The 17,737-nt window shown below is 41.7% G+C and overlaps 1 protein-coding gene across 1 annotated transcript in view; it reads right to left on the bottom strand.

Moving 5' to 3' along the window:
• Positions 1 to 16,484: 16,484 nt before the first annotated feature.
• The window catches only part of CFAP52 (cilia and flagella associated protein 52), an 80,031-nt gene continuing 78,778 nt past the window's right edge, over positions 16,485 to 17,737 (bottom strand). Inside the window, exon 14 of the mRNA XM_056115168.1 lies at positions 16,485 to 16,724. Within this exon, the coding sequence (XP_055971143.1) occupies positions 16,549 to 16,724 (176 nt within the window). The 3' untranslated portion in view covers positions 16,485 to 16,548. The remainder of the gene's footprint in view (positions 16,725 to 17,737) is intronic.

The following is a 17,737-nucleotide window of genomic DNA, read 5'->3' as shown; positions in this document are numbered from 1 at the left end:
TGCAATTAGGTTTGAGTTTAGGTTTAGGGTTAGGCTTAAGGTATATCTCGGGTTAGGGTTAGAATTTTTGTTAGGGGATGGCAACTCCTCCCAGCATCCCGTGAACCTGCAGCCACTTCCAGCACTGTCCTGACTCCCTCCACCAGGTGTACAGACCTCGCTGGCTGGTGACCCATTTCCCATGCGTGCCCCAACCCAGAATCCAGACGGCAACTCCTTCCAGCATCTCGCATGCTTGCAGCCCGCTTCCAGTACAGCCCTGACTCCCTCCACCAGGTGTGCGGATCTTCCTGGCTGGTGACCCATTCCTCGTGCATGCCCCAACTCAACCAGATGGCAACTACTCCCAGTATCCTGCAGGATCTACAGTGCAGCAAGGTGGCCACAGTTATTTTTCCCTTTCCCAATACTCTGGACTCACATCTCAGTCTCCATTACCTAATTCTGTGGAGAACATCCAGACCATTTCAAACACAGTAGGCCAATAGTCCACTTAGCCTATTCCAATCTTACCAAAATAATGGTGCACACAAGAAGTTGCACAAATCTAATATAAAAGAACACATCCTCTGAAGCTTCACTAAAGGCCCCACATAAGTCACAGAGGAATATCAAAGAGGAAGGTAGTATTCTAGAAAGGGAAAAGGCAACCACCATTGATCAAGCTCATCCAGAATCCTTTCTTGCATTGAGAGGGGTACTTTGGTAGTGGACTGGAGGGCCCCACCTCCCTACTACCATACCAACATGAAGAACTAGCACAAATCCCCACCACGAGGAGAGGATGAAGAAAAGAGTCCAGAAGCCTTAACAAATACGATCTCTCCAATAAAGAATTCAGAGATGAAATGTTGAAGATATTCAATGAACCCAAAGAAATGGTGGAACAGGCATCTAGTAAATTAAAGGAGGACTTGAAAGAAATAGTGGAACCCATGAAAATGGGCGAGATTTCTCGTGTGTCCTGACTGGTTTGGATGAGGCTGAACATCTTTTTCCTTCAAACTGCCTTCAGTAAATAATTTCATAAATTTCAGTATATTGGAAGAGTCAGTTTTTCCTTTTCTCGCAGAAGCCCAGCCTGATCTTTAACATGTAGATTTAGGGCTCTGGCCCAGCCTAGTCTTTGGGATGCAGATTTCAGGTGCCTGCCCAGTTTGTCTTTGGGAGGTAGATTTCAGGTGGCAGCCCAGAAAGGTTTTGGTTTTGGTTTTGTATCTTCTTTCCGGGGGCCAAAATTACAGGCCTGCTGATGCAAGGGAACAATACATGTTTTGCTGCCTCAATGTTCTTTCTGTAACTTCTTTTGATGCTTTTTATGACGTCACTGTATTGCACCCTTTAGAGGTACCATGATCAATTAAAGGAGACTTCAGGGCTCTCTACCTTTGTCACAAGTCTGAGAGAACCGGGGCCCTCTATGACATAAATTTCTTTCTTGTTCCTTGTCTCAGAGCTTCCCAAACAAACGAGATTAAAACTCAGCAAGGAAACACTGGCTTTGAAGGAAGAAATAGGAGAGAGAGAGGGCTAATAGATATATAGAGGGCTTTCCACCCAACCAAAAAACCAATACAAATTCTTTTCCAGTGCACATGGAGCATTTTCAAGATAGACCACGTGCAGGGACACAAAACATACCTCAACAGAATCAGGAAGATAGAAATTGTATTGACTATTTTCAGAGCACGATGCATTGAGGATAGAAGTTAATTACACACAATGTGAAGAACCAAATGAAACACCGGTGGAAATTAAACAACTCAATGTTGAAGAACAAGTGGGTCAGGAAGGAAATCAAGGAAGAAATCAAAAGATACCTGGAAACAAATGTGAATGAAGGCATGAGCTACCAGAAACTATGGGACACAGTTAAAGCCATATTAAGGGGAAAATTTATATCTATGCAAGCATTTCTCAGGAAGGAAGAAAGGGCCCACATAAATAAGTTGACTCCACAACTCAAGGTCTTAGAAAAGGACCAACAAAAGGAGCCCAAACCAGGCAGAAGGAAAGAAATAATGAAACTTAGAGCAGAAATTAACGACATGGAAATCCCAAAAGGCAATCCAAAAGATCAGTGAAAGCAAGAGCTGGTTCTTTGAGAAAATAAACAAGATTGTTAAACCACTAGCAAGACTAACAGAGAGAGAGAGAGAGAGAGAGAGAGAGAGAGAGAGAGAGAGAGAGAGAGAATCCTAATAAACCAAATCAGAAATGTAAAGGGGGACATCACAACAGAAACCAAAGAAATTCAAAATATCATCAGAGACTACTTTGAAAGTCTGTATGCCACAAAGCAAGAGAACCTAGTAAAAAGGGATAAATTCCTGGATTCCTATAATCTCCCAAGACTGAACCAAGAAGATTTGGAATACCTAAATAGATCTATTACTCTCAAGGAAATTGAAACTGTAATCAAAATTCTTCCCCAAAACAAAAGCCCAGGTCCAGATAGATTCACTAGCGAATTCTTCCAAACATTAAAAGAGGACATATTGCCAGTTCTTCTCAAGCTTTTCCAGGAAACTGAATAAACATAAACTCTCCCAAACAGTTTCTATGAGGCACATATATCCCTAATTCCAAAAGCAAATAAAGACACCACAAAAAAAAGAAAAGAAAAGAAAACTACAGGCCAATATCCCTGATGAACATGGATGCAAAGATCCTCAACAAAATATTAGCAAATAGAATCCAACAACTCATCAAAAATATCATACACCACGACCAAGTGGAATTCATCCTGGGGATGCAAGGATAGTTTAACATTCGGAACTCAATCAACAAAATCCATCATATCAACAAAAGAAAAGATAAAAACCATATGATCATATCAATGATGCAGAAAAAAGCATTTGACAAGATCCAGACCCGTTTATAATGAGAACTCTCTCCAAAATGGGTATTGAGGGAACTTTCCTCAATATCGTCAAAGCCACCTACCACAAACCTATGGCAAGCATTATCCTGAATGGGGAAAAACTAACAGCCTTCCCTTTAAGATCAGGGACAATACAAGGATGCCCACTCTCACCACCTTTGTTCAATATAGTACTGGAAGCACTTGCAATAGCGGTTAGGCATGGAAAAAATGTTAAGGGCATCCAGATAGGAAAGGAAAAAGTCAAGCTCTCACTATTTGCAGATGATATGATACTATATTTAGAAAACGCTAAAGCCTCTACCAAGAAACTCCTAGAAACAATAGACTTTTATAGTAAAGTTACAGGCTATTAAGTCAAAAAGTTCATGGCTTTCCTATATACAAATAATGATAGAGAAGAAAGTGACATGAAAAAAAGCAATCTCGTTCACAATCATGCCTCAGAAAATCAAGTACCTTGGAATCAGCTTAAGTAAGGAAGTAAAGGACCTATATGTAGAAAACTACAAAACGCTACTCCTCAAAAAAAAAAAGAAGACACAGGAAATGGAAACATATCCCCTTCTCGTGGATTGAGAGAATTGACATTGTCAAAATGCTAATACACCCCAAAGCATACAGATTCAATGTGATTCCTATAAGGATACCTATGAAATTCTTCAAAGAAATCGATCAAACACTCCAGAGATTCATATGGAACAACAAACTTCCATGAATAGCTAAAGCAATTTTTGGGAAAAGAAGATAGGAGGCATCACCTTCCCCAACCTCAAACTCTACTACAAAGCAGTAATAATTAAGCCAGCATGGTACTGGAACAAATGCAGAGCTGCATGCTGATGAAACAGGGTTGAGTATTCGTACACAATCCTCAAATATATGATCATCTAATCTTTGATAGGGGAGCAAGAAATGTGAAGTGGAGCAAGGAAAGCCTCTTTAACAAATGGTGGTGGCAAAACTGGACAGCAACATGCAAAAAAAAAATGGATTCAGACCTCTACCTAACACCATGCACAAAAGTCAGATCAAAATAGATTAAAGACCTCAACATCAAACCAGAATCGTAAGGTACATTGAAGACATGGTTGACAAAACACTCCACGACATTGAAGCTAAAGGTATCTTCAAAGATGACATGCCACTAGAAATGCATCCAGACTCCGCATTAGGTTACCAGCCCCGGCCACCATAAGGTGGAAGAAAGTGCCAACCCACTGCCTGTTCTCCCTGGTGGCTCGGGGTTCGCCATCTTCCAGAGGTCAATGGACAGCCAGGTAGGGGCCTACAGTGACGAGACACGGAACCTCATGGGATGGGGTTGGAGCCAGCCCTTTCCTCCCCAACCCCAATGAGACCCTGCGTCCCTGCCCAGGAATGGGCCCTCAGGCTACTCAACAAGCTGCTTAAGCCATGATCCCAGAGACTCAGAAACAAATCTTGGAACCCAGCAGCTTTGGGCAGAAATCCCTCCAGATTTAATTATTAAGTTTTTTTTTTTTGCTTTTTGGGTCACACCCGGTAATGCACAGGGGTTACTCCTGGCTCTGTGCTCAGGAAGTACCCCTGGCAATGCTCAGGGGACCATATGGGATGCTGGGAATCGAACCCAGGTTGGCCGTGTGCAAAGGCAAGTGCCCTACCCACTGTGCTATTGCTCTAGCCCCTAATTATTAAGATTTTAGAATTCCAAAATCATGCAGCTGCTACTGTGGATAGCCTTTTCATAATCATATCCTATTCATAATCAGCAATAGAAAAAATTGTCTAATGTTGCCTTTTTGGCATATTTGAATGCTGGGGTAAAATCCCAAATTATAATGGTGGGTCTGGTGTCTAAATATTGAATGTAATCAAAGTACAGAGAGAGTAATGTGGAAATCATCTGCTACACAGTAGGGGGAGGGTGTGGGATGGGGGGTATACTGGGGTTTTTGGTGATGGAAAATGTGCACTGGTGAAGGGACGGGTGCTTCATCATTGTATGACCGAGACTTAAACCTGAAAGTTTTGTAACTGCTCTCATGGTGATTCAATAAATAAATTTATTAAAAAATAAAGATGACGCACCACTGACCAAACAAGTGGAAACAGAGATAAACAAATGGGACCATCTTAAACTGAGAAGCTTCTGTACCTCAAAAGAAACAATAACCAGAATACAAAGACAATCTACAGAACGGGAAAGGATATTCACCCAATACCCATCTGATAAGGGGTTAATATCAAGAATATAAAAGGCACTGGTTGAACTCGATAAGAAGGAAACATCCAACTCCATCAGAAAATGGGGAAATGAAAAGAACTTTCTCAAAGAAGAAATCTGAATGGCCAAAAGGCACATGAAAAAATGCTCTTCATCACTAATCATCAGGGAGATGAAGATCAAAACAACAATGAAATATCATCTCACACTACAGAGACTGGTCCACATCAAAAAAAAAAAAAAAAAAAAAAGGAACCAGTGTTGGTATGGATGTGGGGAGAAAGGGACTCTCCTTCACTGGTGGTGAGAATGCCGACTGGTTTAGCTTTTTTGGAAAAGAGTACGGATGTTTATCAAAAAATTAGAAATTGAGCTCCCATTTGACCCAGCAATACCACTTCTGGCAATATATCCTGGAGATGCAAAAAAGTATAGTAGAAATGACATCTGCACTTCAGCACTGTTTACAATAGCCAGGATCTGGAAAAAACCCAAGTGCCCGAGAACAGATGATTGGTTAAAGAAACTTTGGTACATCCACACAATGAAATACTATGCAGTTATTAGAAAAGATGAAGTCATGAAATTTGCATATAAGTGGATCGACATGGAGAGTATCATGCCAAATGAAATGAATCAGAAAGAGAGGGACAGACATAGAATGACTGCACTCATTTGTGGAATATAAAGCAACATAATGGGATACTAACACCCAAGGATAGTAGGGATAAGGACCAGGATGATTGCTCCATGGCTTATAAGCCAGGCTCACATGCTGGGGAAAAAGGCAGCTGAGATAGAGAGAGACCACCAAGTAAAGGGTGCTTAGAGGACCACTCAGGGTGAGAGATGCATGCTGAAAGCAGACTATAGACCGAACATGATGGCCACTTAATACCTGCATTGCAAACCACAACACCCTAAAGGAGAGAGAGTATAAAAGGAAATGTGCCTGCCATAGAGGTGGCGGTGGTGTGGGGATAGGGATTAGGTGGAGATGGTGGAGGGATACTGGGAACATTGTTGGTGGAGAATGGGCACTGGTGGAGGGTTGGATCCTGGATCATTGTATGATTGAAACTTGAGCACGAAAGTTTGTAAGTCTGTAACAGTACCTCAGGGTGAGTCATTAAAAAAAAAAAAAAGACCTGGAAAAAAGAAGTGAAAAAAAGAAAAAGGTAAGAAAAAAGGGAAAAAAAGCAGATCACAGGATAAGCACCTACAGTATAAATGATCAGCACGTGAAGCCCAAATTTTGAAGTTCAAATGATCAGCACCTGCAGCCCACGTATTCAGCATGTGCAGACCCCATTATCAGCACATGAAACCCATGTGATCAGCACCTGCAACCCACATGAGCAGCATTTGCAGCACACATTAAAAAAAAGAAAAAAGAAGAAGAAAAATTAAAAAAAAAAGAAAAAAGAAGAAAAAGGTAAAAAAAAAAAGAAAAAAGGAAAAAAGTTTAGAAAAAGAAAAAAGTAATAAAAAAGTAAAAAAAGATAAAAAGTTAAACATGGGGGAAAAGGGAAAAAAGGAAAAAAGCAGAAAAAAGTGAAAAAAACAATTTTTTTAAAAAGTGAAAAATTTAAAAAAGTAGCTAACAGGATCACCTACAGCCCATGGGACAAGCACATGCAGCCCGCATGATCACCATGTGCAGCTCACAGGACCAACAAGTCTAGCCCATGTGATAATCACCTGAAGGTCACGTGATCAGCATGTGCACCCCATGTGATCAGCACCTGTAGTCCATGTGATGAGCATATGTAGCCCACATGATCATCATGTACAGCCCATGTGAAAGGGAAAAAAGAACAAGAAGTAAAAAAAATAAAAAAAAGAAAAAAGTTAAAGAAAGAAAAAAAATTAAAAAGAAGGAAAACAGAAAAAAAATACACCTCATGAGATCAGTACCTACAGCCCTCGTGAGTAGTTAGGCCCTCATGATCAGCACGTGATCAACATGTGAAGCCCACAAGATAAAAAAGAATAAAAATAAAAAACTGTAAAAAAAGAAAAAAAGAGACAAAGTAAAAAAATGGTAAAAGATGAAAAAAGAGTAAAGTAAAAGTAAAGGCCCTCCCATTGATCGTCGATTTGCTCGAGCGGGCCCAGTAACGTCTCCATTGGAGACTTTGTTGTTACTGTGTCTGGCATATCGAATACTCTCGGTAGCTTGCCGGGCTCTCCGAGAGGGGCAGAGGAATTGAGCTTGGGTCGGCCATGTTGGATGCGTGCAAGGCAGACGCCCTACCCGCTGTGCTATCACTCCAGAGAAAAAGAAAAAAAACAGAATTAAAGCAAAAAAATTTAAAAAATTAAGAAAAAAGTTAAAAAGGAAAGGAAACAGAAAAAAGAAAAAAGTAAAAAAGGTAAAAATGGAAAAAAAGAATAGAAAAATTTAAAAAAAGAAAAAGCAGCTATGAATAAGCACCTACAACACACGTGAAAAGGGAAAAAATGTAAATAAATTGAAGAAAAAAGAAAAATATTTTAATATGAGAAAGAAGAAAAAACAAATAAAGAAAAAAGTTCAGAATAGAAAAAAGAATAAAAGTAAAAAAGATAAAAAGTAAAAAGAAGAAAAATGTGAAGAAAGTGAAAAAAGAGAAAAAAGAAAAAGTAAAAATAAAAAAGTAAAATACTAAAAAGAAGAAAATGTAAAAACAGAGAAAATGTAATAAAAGGAAAATAAGTAAAGAAAGAAAACGAGGAAACAAAAGGAAAAAAGACAAAATGGAAAAAAGTAAAAAAAGGAAAAAAATAAGAAAAGTCCCAGGTGTGGTGGTACAGCACACAAGAGATAGTACAGCCCAAGTATGGTAATACAGCCTTTGGGTTATGGAGCAGCACAGTGGGTTATGATTCTACCCATGTGTAGTGGTACAGCCCAGGGATGATGCTACAACCCAATGTATGGTGGGACAGCCTATGATTGTTGGTACAGTCCCATGTGTGCTCTTTCAGCCCTTGGGTGATGGTACAGCCCTGCGTCTTATGGTTCATCAACAGTATTTGGTGGTACAGACCACTGTAATGGTACAGTCATGTTGGTGGTACAACTAAAGGGTATTTATATTGTGGTGGTACAGCCTAAGGGTAATTGTAGATCCCCATGTGTAGTGATATAGTCCACGGGTGTTGGTTCAGTCCCGTGTGGTCATATAGCCCAGTGTTGATGGTACAGTCCCTTGTTTGGTGGTTCAGCCCTCTGTGTGTTGGTACAGTCACAGGTGATGGTAAGCTCCTGTGTCTGGTTGAATAACCCTGTGTATGGTGGTAAAGCCCACAGGTAATGGCACAGGTCAATGTGTGGTGGTACATCAGGGAGTGATGGTACAATTCAATGTATGATGTTACAGGGCATGGGTGATGGTACAGTTCAGTGTGGTGATACAGGTCATGGGTAATGATACCACCTGATGTGAGGTGGGACAGCCCATGGTTGATGGTACAGTCCCGTGACTGGTGGTACAGCCCACAGCTGATGGTACAGCCCACAGCTGATGGTACAGTCCTTTGTGTAGTGGTATAGCCCATAGGTAATGGTATAGCCCCATATGTGGTGGTGCAACCCATGGGTGATGGTATAGTCAAATATGTGGTGGAATAGCCCATGGGTGATGATACAGTCCATGTGTGGTGGTACAGCCCCGTAGGTGATGGTAAAGTCCTGTATCTGGTGGTGAATCCCCGTGTGTGTTGTTACAGCCCAACGGTGATGGTACAGCCCTGTGTGGTCGAACAGTTCCATTTGTGTTAGTACAGCACCACAGGTAATGGAAAATTTCTGTGTTTGGCAGTACACATCCGTGTGTGGTTGTACAGACCCATGTGTGGTGGTATAGCCCATGGGTGTTGGTACAACACCATGTGTGGTGGTACATCCCACGAGTGATTGTTTGGTCCCAGGTGTGGACCTAAGGCTCACTGGTGGTGGTACAGCCCCATGTCTGATGGTACTGCTAGAGATGATGATACAGCCCCATGTGTGGTGGTAGAGCACAGGGGTGATGGTATATCCCTAGTGTGGTTATACACCCAAAGGCGACGGTACAATATTGCATGTGTTGGTATAGCCTATAGGTGTAGTAAACCCTGGGCAAGGCAGTACACCCCATGGCTGATGTTACAGCATAATGATGATGGTTCAACCCATGTGTGGTGGTACAGCCCAGGGGTGATGGTACATCCCCAGTGTGGTGCTACAGCCCAGGGGTGATGATACATTCTTAGTGTGGTGCTACAGCCCAGGGGTGATGATATGTCCCATGTTTGTATAGCCCACAGGTGATGGTACAGATTCAGGGGTGATGGTACAGCCCCTTTTGTGGTGGTACAGCCCTTTGTGTGTTGGTGTAGTCCACAGGTGATGGTACATTCCTGTGTCTGTTGGTACACAACTGTATATGGTGGTACAACCCCTGGTTAATGGTGCAGCCCAATGTGTGGTGGTACAGCCTGGGGTGATGGTACAACTTGATGTATGGAGTTACAGGCCACGGGTGATGGAACAGTCCAGTGTGTTGGTACAGCCCAGGGATGATGTTACAACCCGGTGTGTGGTGGGACAGCCCATGTTTGTTGTTACAGTCCCATGTCTGGTGGTACAGTCCCTTGTGTAGTGGGAGCCTATGGGTATTGATATAGTCCCATATGTGGTGGTATAGGCTACGGGTGATGGTACAGCCCTACGTGTGTTGGAATAGTCCGCTGGTCATGGTACAGTCCCCTGTTGTGTGGTACAGCCCAGTGGTGGTAGTAAAACCAAATGTGTGCTAGTATAGACAACAGGTGATGGCACAATTTTGTGTGTGTTGAAACAGCTCCATAGGTGAGGGTAAAGCTCCTTGTCTAGTAGTGCAACCCCGTGTGTGGTGGTAAAGTCCATGGGTGATGGTACAGTCCTTTTTGTGGTCATAGAGCCCTGTGTGTGTTGTTACAGTCCCACAGATGATGGTAGAGCTCTGTAGTGGTACAGCCCCATTGTGGTGATACATTCAAGTTATGTTGCAGCTGACAGGTAATGGTACAGCCTGACTAATGATTGTAAAGCCCACATGTGGTGGTAGAGTCCAAGGGTGATTGTATAACCCCATGTGTGGTGTTAGAGGCGAAGTTTGATTGTACTGCCCCTGTGCAGTAGTATAGCCTATGGATTAAGGTACAGTCCTGGGGGAATGGTACAATCCCATGAGTGGTGAAACAGTCCACGGGTGATGGTACACTCTCAGCTATAGTGGTACATCCTTTTGTGTGGGGTGGTATAGTCCATGTGTGTAGAACAGCCCTAGGAATGACGGTACAGCCCCATGTGTTGCATTACACCTCAGTGTTTGGTGACACAGACCACCGTGATGGTACAGTCCCGTCTCGTGGGTGGTAAGACCCAGGGTGACTGTCCAACCCACGTGTGGTGGTATAGCCTAAGGGTGATGATAAAGTCCCTTGTGTGGTTGTAGAGCCCACTAGTGATTGTACATCTCCGTCTAGTGGTACACCACCATGTGTGGCACTACAGTCTATGGGTAATGGTACAGCCCATGTGTGGTGGTACAGCCCTTGGTTGTTGGCACAGCCTCGTGTCTGGTGGTACACCTCTGTGTGTGGTGGTACAGCCCACTAGTGATGTCTCAGGCCCCTGTATGGTAGTATACCCACAAAAAATGTTACAACCCTATGTGTGTGGTACAGCCCAGGGGTAATGGTACAACCCATGTGTGGTGATAAAACACAGGGGTGATTGTACACACCATGAGTAGTGATAAAACCCAAAGGTGATGGCACAGCCATGTGTCTGGTGGTACACTACCTTGTGTGGTTGTATAGCCCACGGGTGATGGTACAGCCCTGTTTCTGGTGGCACACCCCATGAGTCATGATACAACACAGGGGTTATGGTACAGGCCCGTGTGCATTGGAATAACCAAAGGGGGATTGTACAACACTGTGCGTGGTGGTATAGCCTACAAGTGATGGTATAGTCCCTTCTGTGGGTGTAGAGCCCACAGGTGATTGTACAACCCCACATCTGGTGGTAAACAACCTTGTGTGGTTCTATATCCCATGGGTAATGGTACAGCCTCATGTGTGGTCCTACAGCCCTCAAGTAATGTACATCCCCGTGTGTGGTGGTACAGTCAGGGGTGATGGTACAGCCCTATGTGTGGTGGTACAACCAAGGGGTGATGTTACATCCCCAGTGTGATGGTACAGCCAAGGACGATGATACAGTACCATGAGTGATGGTAGAGCCCACAGGTGATAATACAGCCCTGGTATGGTGGTTGAATTTTATATGAAAAAGACAGCCAACCCCATCCAAATATGGGAAGAAGAAATGAATAGAAACTTCCTCAAAGAAGAAATGCAGATGGCCAAAAGGTGCATGAAAAACTGGGTTTCATTTATAATCATCAGGAAAATGCAAATCAAAACAATAATGAGATATCATCTCCCATCACAGAGACTGGCATACACCCAAAAGAACAGGAACAACCTGTACTGACGTGGATGCGGGAAGAAAGAGACTCATTTATTGTTGGTGGGAATGTTGACTGGTCCAGCTTATTTTGGAAAACAATAAGGAAAATCCTTAAAAAAACTTTGACCCAGCAATACCAGTTCTGGGAATATACCCTGGTGCGAAGGAGTGGGGAGCGTGGTCAAAAACACACAGCAAAAATGTAAAAATGTCATCTACACTTCTATGTTCATTGCAACACTATTCACAATAGTTAGAATCTGGAAACAATCCCAGTGTTGAGAGCAGATAACTGGATAAAGAAAACTATGGTAAATATAAATAATGGAATACTACACAGCTGTTAGGAAATCATGAAATTTTCTTACAAATGGATGGGCATTGAGAGTATCATGCTGAGTGAAATAAGTCAGGAGAGGGACATATGTAGAATGACTGCATTGTAGGATATAAAAATAGTATGAGACCAATATCCAAGGCAAGGAAAATTAGGGGCCAGGAGGACTGGTCAATGGTTGGAAGCTTGCCACAAGTGTGTGTGGAGCAAAGGGAAGCTTGGATAAAGAAGGGACCAGTATGACAGTAAGAGTTACAAGTGATCATTTTGGACAAGAAAGCGGGTGTTGAAAGAGATATACATGATAACCTTTCAGTATCTGTATTGCAAACTATAATACCTTAAATAAAAGAGAGAAGAGATAGAGAGAGAGAGAGAGAGAGAGAGAGAGAGAGAGAGAGAGAGAGAGAGAAGAGAAAAGTGCCTGCCACAGAGGCATTGTAGAGTGGGGGATGGGAGGTAAACTGGAGACATCAGTAGTGTGAAATGTAGAGTGCTGAAAATGCATGTTGTAACATTATATAACTAAAACCCAATAATGAACAACCTGTAACTTGTATCTCACTTTGATTCAATAGAAAGATTAAAAAATAAAAAAGAACAAGAACAACCAATGCCGGCATGGATGCAGGGACAAAGGGACTCTTGTGTGGTGGTACTGCCCAGGGGAGTGATGGTATATATCCAGTGTGGGTGTACAGTCCAGGATGATTGTACAATCTTATTTATTATTGGTGGGGATGCTAACTGGCCCAGACTTTTTGGAAAATAATATGGACATTCCTCAAAAAACTAGAAATTGAGCTTCCATACAACCCAACAATAGCACTTCTGAGAATATACCCCAGGGGCCCAAAAACTCACTCAGAAAAGCCATCTACATTTCTGTGTTCAGCAGCACTATACTCCTATAAACAACAGGCAGAATCTGGAAGAATACAGAGTGTATGAGAATATATGACTGCATAAAGAGACAATGGCAAATTTATATAATGAAATACTATGCAGTCACCAGAAAAATTAAGTAATGAAATTTGATTATAAATATATGGGCATAGAGAGTCTCATGATGAGTCAAATGAGTCAGAGAGGGACAGACATAGAATGACTGCACTTATTTGTGAGATATTAAAAAAGCATAGTATGAAACTAATACTCTAGGACAGTTTAAACAGGGGCCAGGAGGACTGGTCCACAGTTGAAATCTTGCTACTCGTGGTGGTGAAGGGGAGGGCAGTTAGAATAGAGAGAAGTCCACTTTGACAGTGATAGCTGGAAATGATTGCTCTAGACAAAAACTGAGTATTGAAAGTAGGTAAAGAGATAAACATGACAACGTTTTAGTACCTGTGTTGCAAACCATAATGTTCAAAAGGAGAGAGAGAGTATGACAGTAAGAGAGAGGGATAGAAAGAAGAAATGTGCCTGTCACAGAGGTAGACCTGGAGATTGGTAGCAGGAGGGAATCTGGAGACATTGGTGGTGGGAAATGTAAACTGGTAAAGGGAAGGGTGTTAGGACATTTTCTGACTGAAACCCAATTGTGAACAACCTTGTAACTATATCTCATGGTGATTTAATAAATAATAATTCCAAAGGTAGTCTAATATATTTTATTAAGGTAGTCAGATCTACTACATACTTGATAATGACTTAAATACCTTCTGGATACCTTCTGGATCTAAAAGAGGAGAGTGTGACTAGAATACTAGATTGGTACTCAAATCTAGATAATTAGAATAAGCTTAAATTTGTTTCCAAATTTGTTTGCAAACGGTCAAATGCTGCTGTTAGTTTATAATCAATTAATATTTCACTAAGTATCAGGGAAAAAATGTGGAGAGTAAATGAATAAGCACTTCTTTATGGAAGACCAATGGTTGGCGAACAGGAGAATAAATGTTCATCATCACTTATTATTAGGGAAGTCCAAATCAAGAGTATAATGAGATATCACAGTGGTAGGGCGTTTGCCTTGCACGCAGCCAACATGGCCGACCTGAGTTCGATTCCTCCACCCCTCTCGGAGAGCCCGGCAAGCTACCGAGAGTATCTCGCCTGCACGGCAGAGCCTGGCAATCTCCCCGTGACATATTTGATATGCCAAACACAGTAACAGCAAAGTCTCCAATGGAGATGTTACTGGGCCCACTCGAGCAAATCGATGATCAACAGGAGGGCCTTTACCTTTATCATCTTACACCAATGAGAATGGCATATACCAAAAATACTAGAACAATCTCAGATGGCAAGAAAGTGGTGAAAAAGGAGCTCTCATTCACTACTGGTGGTAATATTGTCTGGTCCAATGCCTATAGATAAACAGTATTGAGGGTACTCAGTAAACACAGAATTGAGTTCCTATGTGGCCAAGCAATTCTACTTTGGGGTATGTATCCCCAATACAGGAAATCATTCATTCAAAAGGACATGTGCACACCATAGTTCACTGCAGAACTCAGAACAATAGCTAAGATTTGGAACCAACTTAGATGTTCAACAACAGATAAGTGGATAAAGAAGATGTGGTATATATACACAATGGATGTGATAAATATATATATGTATATATATACACAGACACACAAGATGATATCACTTCTCTCTGGTATTTAGAATAACAGGAGGAGAAAATGGAATGTTTTAAAAGAGGGATGCCCAGGTCAACCTTGGACCCAGAGTATAGGAAGGAAAAGAAAGAGTGGTTGGGAACAGACAGATGAGAAGAAATGGGCCAGGTTAGGTGAGTCAGATACAAAGGTGGTGTTAAGGAGTGATATACTCAACAACACTGAAATCAAGACAACCAAACTTTAATAACTGAACTCAGAAAGATGCCTGTTATGAAGATATGCTGGGGGGGGGGGACAAGTATGGGAGGGAACCTGGGAATATAGATGGAAATAAGTTGATAATGGTGGTGGGATCGGTGCTGAAATATTGTATGTTTAAAACTCAACTATGTGGGGCTGGAGCAATAGCACAGCGGGTAGGGCGTTTGCCTTGCATGTGGCTGACCCGGGTTCAATTCCAGCATCCCATATAGTCCCCTGAACACCGCCAGGAGTAATTCCTGAGTGCAGAGCCAGGAGTAATCCCTATGCATTGCTGGGTGTGACCCAAAAAGCAATAAATAAATAAATAAATAAAAACTCAACTATGAATAACTTTGTAAATCATGGTGCTTTAGTAAAAATTTAAAAATCATAAGATAAAAGCAAATTAAAAAAGAAAAGAAAATGGTGGATGGATAGAAATGTAGGAGAGGGGAGTTAGCTGAGGCAGATGTAAGCTAACAAGTGCTTGGATACAGTGGTGTAGCAGTGCAATATACATATATCACTAAACCTCAGGGCCAAGAATACTGTCAGCATGTGACTCAAAGTACACCAAACTTCAAAATATGCCTGGGAGATAGATTGGAAGGCAGGAGAGAACCTGGGGACTTTGGCGGAGAGAAGCTTAAATTGGTGGTGGGATTTGTGTTGAAACATTGTATGTCCGAGACTTGGTTAGAAGCACTTTTGTAAATCATGGTTTCTAATTTTTTAAATTTTTCAGAAAGTCCCTTTTTGGACTTATTTTAAATTCTTAGGAGTTCTTTGTATCGATGTCACAGGAGTGTTCACAGAATTGTTCCTTGTTTGTTCTCTTACCCTATCACTTCAGTTTCCTTCCTTCCTTCCTTCCTTCCTTCCTTCCTTCCTTCCTTCCTTCCTCTCTCTCTCTCTCTCTCTCTCTCTCTCTCTCTCTCTCTCTTTTTACTTTTTGGGTCACACCCAGCCGATGCTCAGGGGTTATTCCTGGCTCTGCACTCAGGAATCATTCCTGACGGTGCTTGGGGGACCATATGGGATGCTGGGAATCGAACCCGGGTTGGCCGTGTACAAGGCAAACGCCCAACCTGCTGTGCTATTGCTCCAGCCCCTCTTTCTTTTTCTTCTTTTTTTTTTGGTTATTGAGCCACACCTGGTAGAACACAGGGGTCAGGTTCACTCCCTGTGATGGTCAAGGGACCATGAGTTGCCAAGAATTGAACCTGGAGATTCCACATACAATAAATACAATTCAGGTTTGTTTTTTGTCTGTTTGTAAGCTAAACCTGGCTGTTCAGAGGCTATTCCATTGCTATTCCATTGCTCAGAATGACATCTTATTTTGCTAAGGAAGCAACCGTATGCTGGGGATCAAACAAAGTTTGGCAGTAATGCAAGGAAATATCTTAACTTCTATCCATTGTGCTATCTATTCATCACGGAGAGAAATCATATACATTGACCTTTATGAACCATCCTTTTGACCCATCACCTTCATTTTTAGAGGGCAATAGCAATGTTTCGGCGAACAAGTCATAGGCAAGGGCTGTGGGCCTTATCAAGCCATTGAGAAGATATGACAGGAAGGAAATAGAAAGAATCATAGTCACAATTAATAAAAAGAAACCTTTATTAATGATGAATAAATTATTTCTGACATATTTAAATTATTACGTATAATTAATTTAAGAATGTGAAATGGTTTCTGATGTATTTTATAAACACATGTTAAAAATAAGGACCCATTCTAGCATTAACTAAACTTATTCTTCACCAGAACTGTCCAGAGCTCTGAATTGGGGAGATTCTGTTACTTCAGGAGGAGAATGGATACTTCCATCTCAAAATGGCTCCATCAGCACTTACGCTAATAATATATTTATTTCCTGGACTTATCCGGATGCTCATGATGTTTCCACTATGCCCAATCCCAACATGAGTCACTTTACCCTCATTATAATCCCAAACTTTGACCAGATGATCATTTCCACCTAAAAAAAAAAAAGACAAATAGTTAAGTGGCATTACTGCACTAGAGTGGAAACAGCCATGATTTCAAATAACTAATAATTTTGCAACCATAAAAGGGCCTGGGATCACATTATTCTAGTTTTATACATTAATTAAATGCTTGTGAAATTTTAGTTCAAAAAGCACATTTCCTTGTAAATGTTCAGAAGAATTTAAGAACCTGGTAAGATATGATATCAAGGTTTTTCACTAGGCATATTTGTGGATTCTAAATACTTATGAAAATCTTGATTTAAAATCCTCACTCTTTTTTTCAGTAGGAAATAACAGCAAGAGATTATGGAGCACTCAATTCAAGGAAGGGTCTATTTCTTTATTTTTTTAAATGGGGGTTGTGGGGTCAGAGTGATAGTACAGCAAAGAGGGTGCATGCCTTGCACACAGCAAACCCCTGTTTGATGCCCGGCATTCCAGGACTGATTCCTGAATGCAGAACCAGGAGTAACCTCTGAGCAACACCAGGTGTAGCCCCAAAACAAAAAATGCTGGTGTACCTTCCAAGAGGTGCTCAGAGGGTCTAAGGCTACTTTTCAATTCAGGAAGGTGTTTCAACATAAGGGTTGAAAGATGTTCTACTGCTTGGGTTATACGGTGTTGGGACCACCAGAGCAACACTAGCTGTGCCTGGATTCATTCAGGGCCATGCCCAGAAGCCATTTGGTGCCAATTATTGAATCCAAGCCTGAAGACATATACCCTAACCTCTGTATTCTCTCCACTAGCAGAGGTCCATTTCTTTAATCAGCGTCTATCACAGAACAAAATCAGGCAATAGAAAGTATAGCTGGGGCTGGAGCAATAGCACAGCGGGTAGGGTGTTTGCCTTGAACGCGGCCAACCCGGGTTCGATTCCCAGCAACCCGTATGGTCTCCTGAGCACCGCCAGGGGTGATTCCTGAGTGCAGAGCCAGGAGCAATCCCTGTGCATTGCTGGGTGTGATCCAAAAAGAAAAAAAAAAGTATGGCTTTTATT

This window comes from Sorex fumeus, unplaced genomic scaffold (assembly GCF_029834395.1).
Source record: "Sorex fumeus unplaced genomic scaffold, SorFum_2.1 ptg000028l, whole genome shotgun sequence".
NCBI classification, from domain to species: Eukaryota; Metazoa; Chordata; class Mammalia; order Eulipotyphla; family Soricidae; genus Sorex; species Sorex fumeus.
The sequence above is the reverse complement of the archived record's forward strand: the minus strand, read 5'-3'. Positions and strand labels throughout refer to the sequence as shown.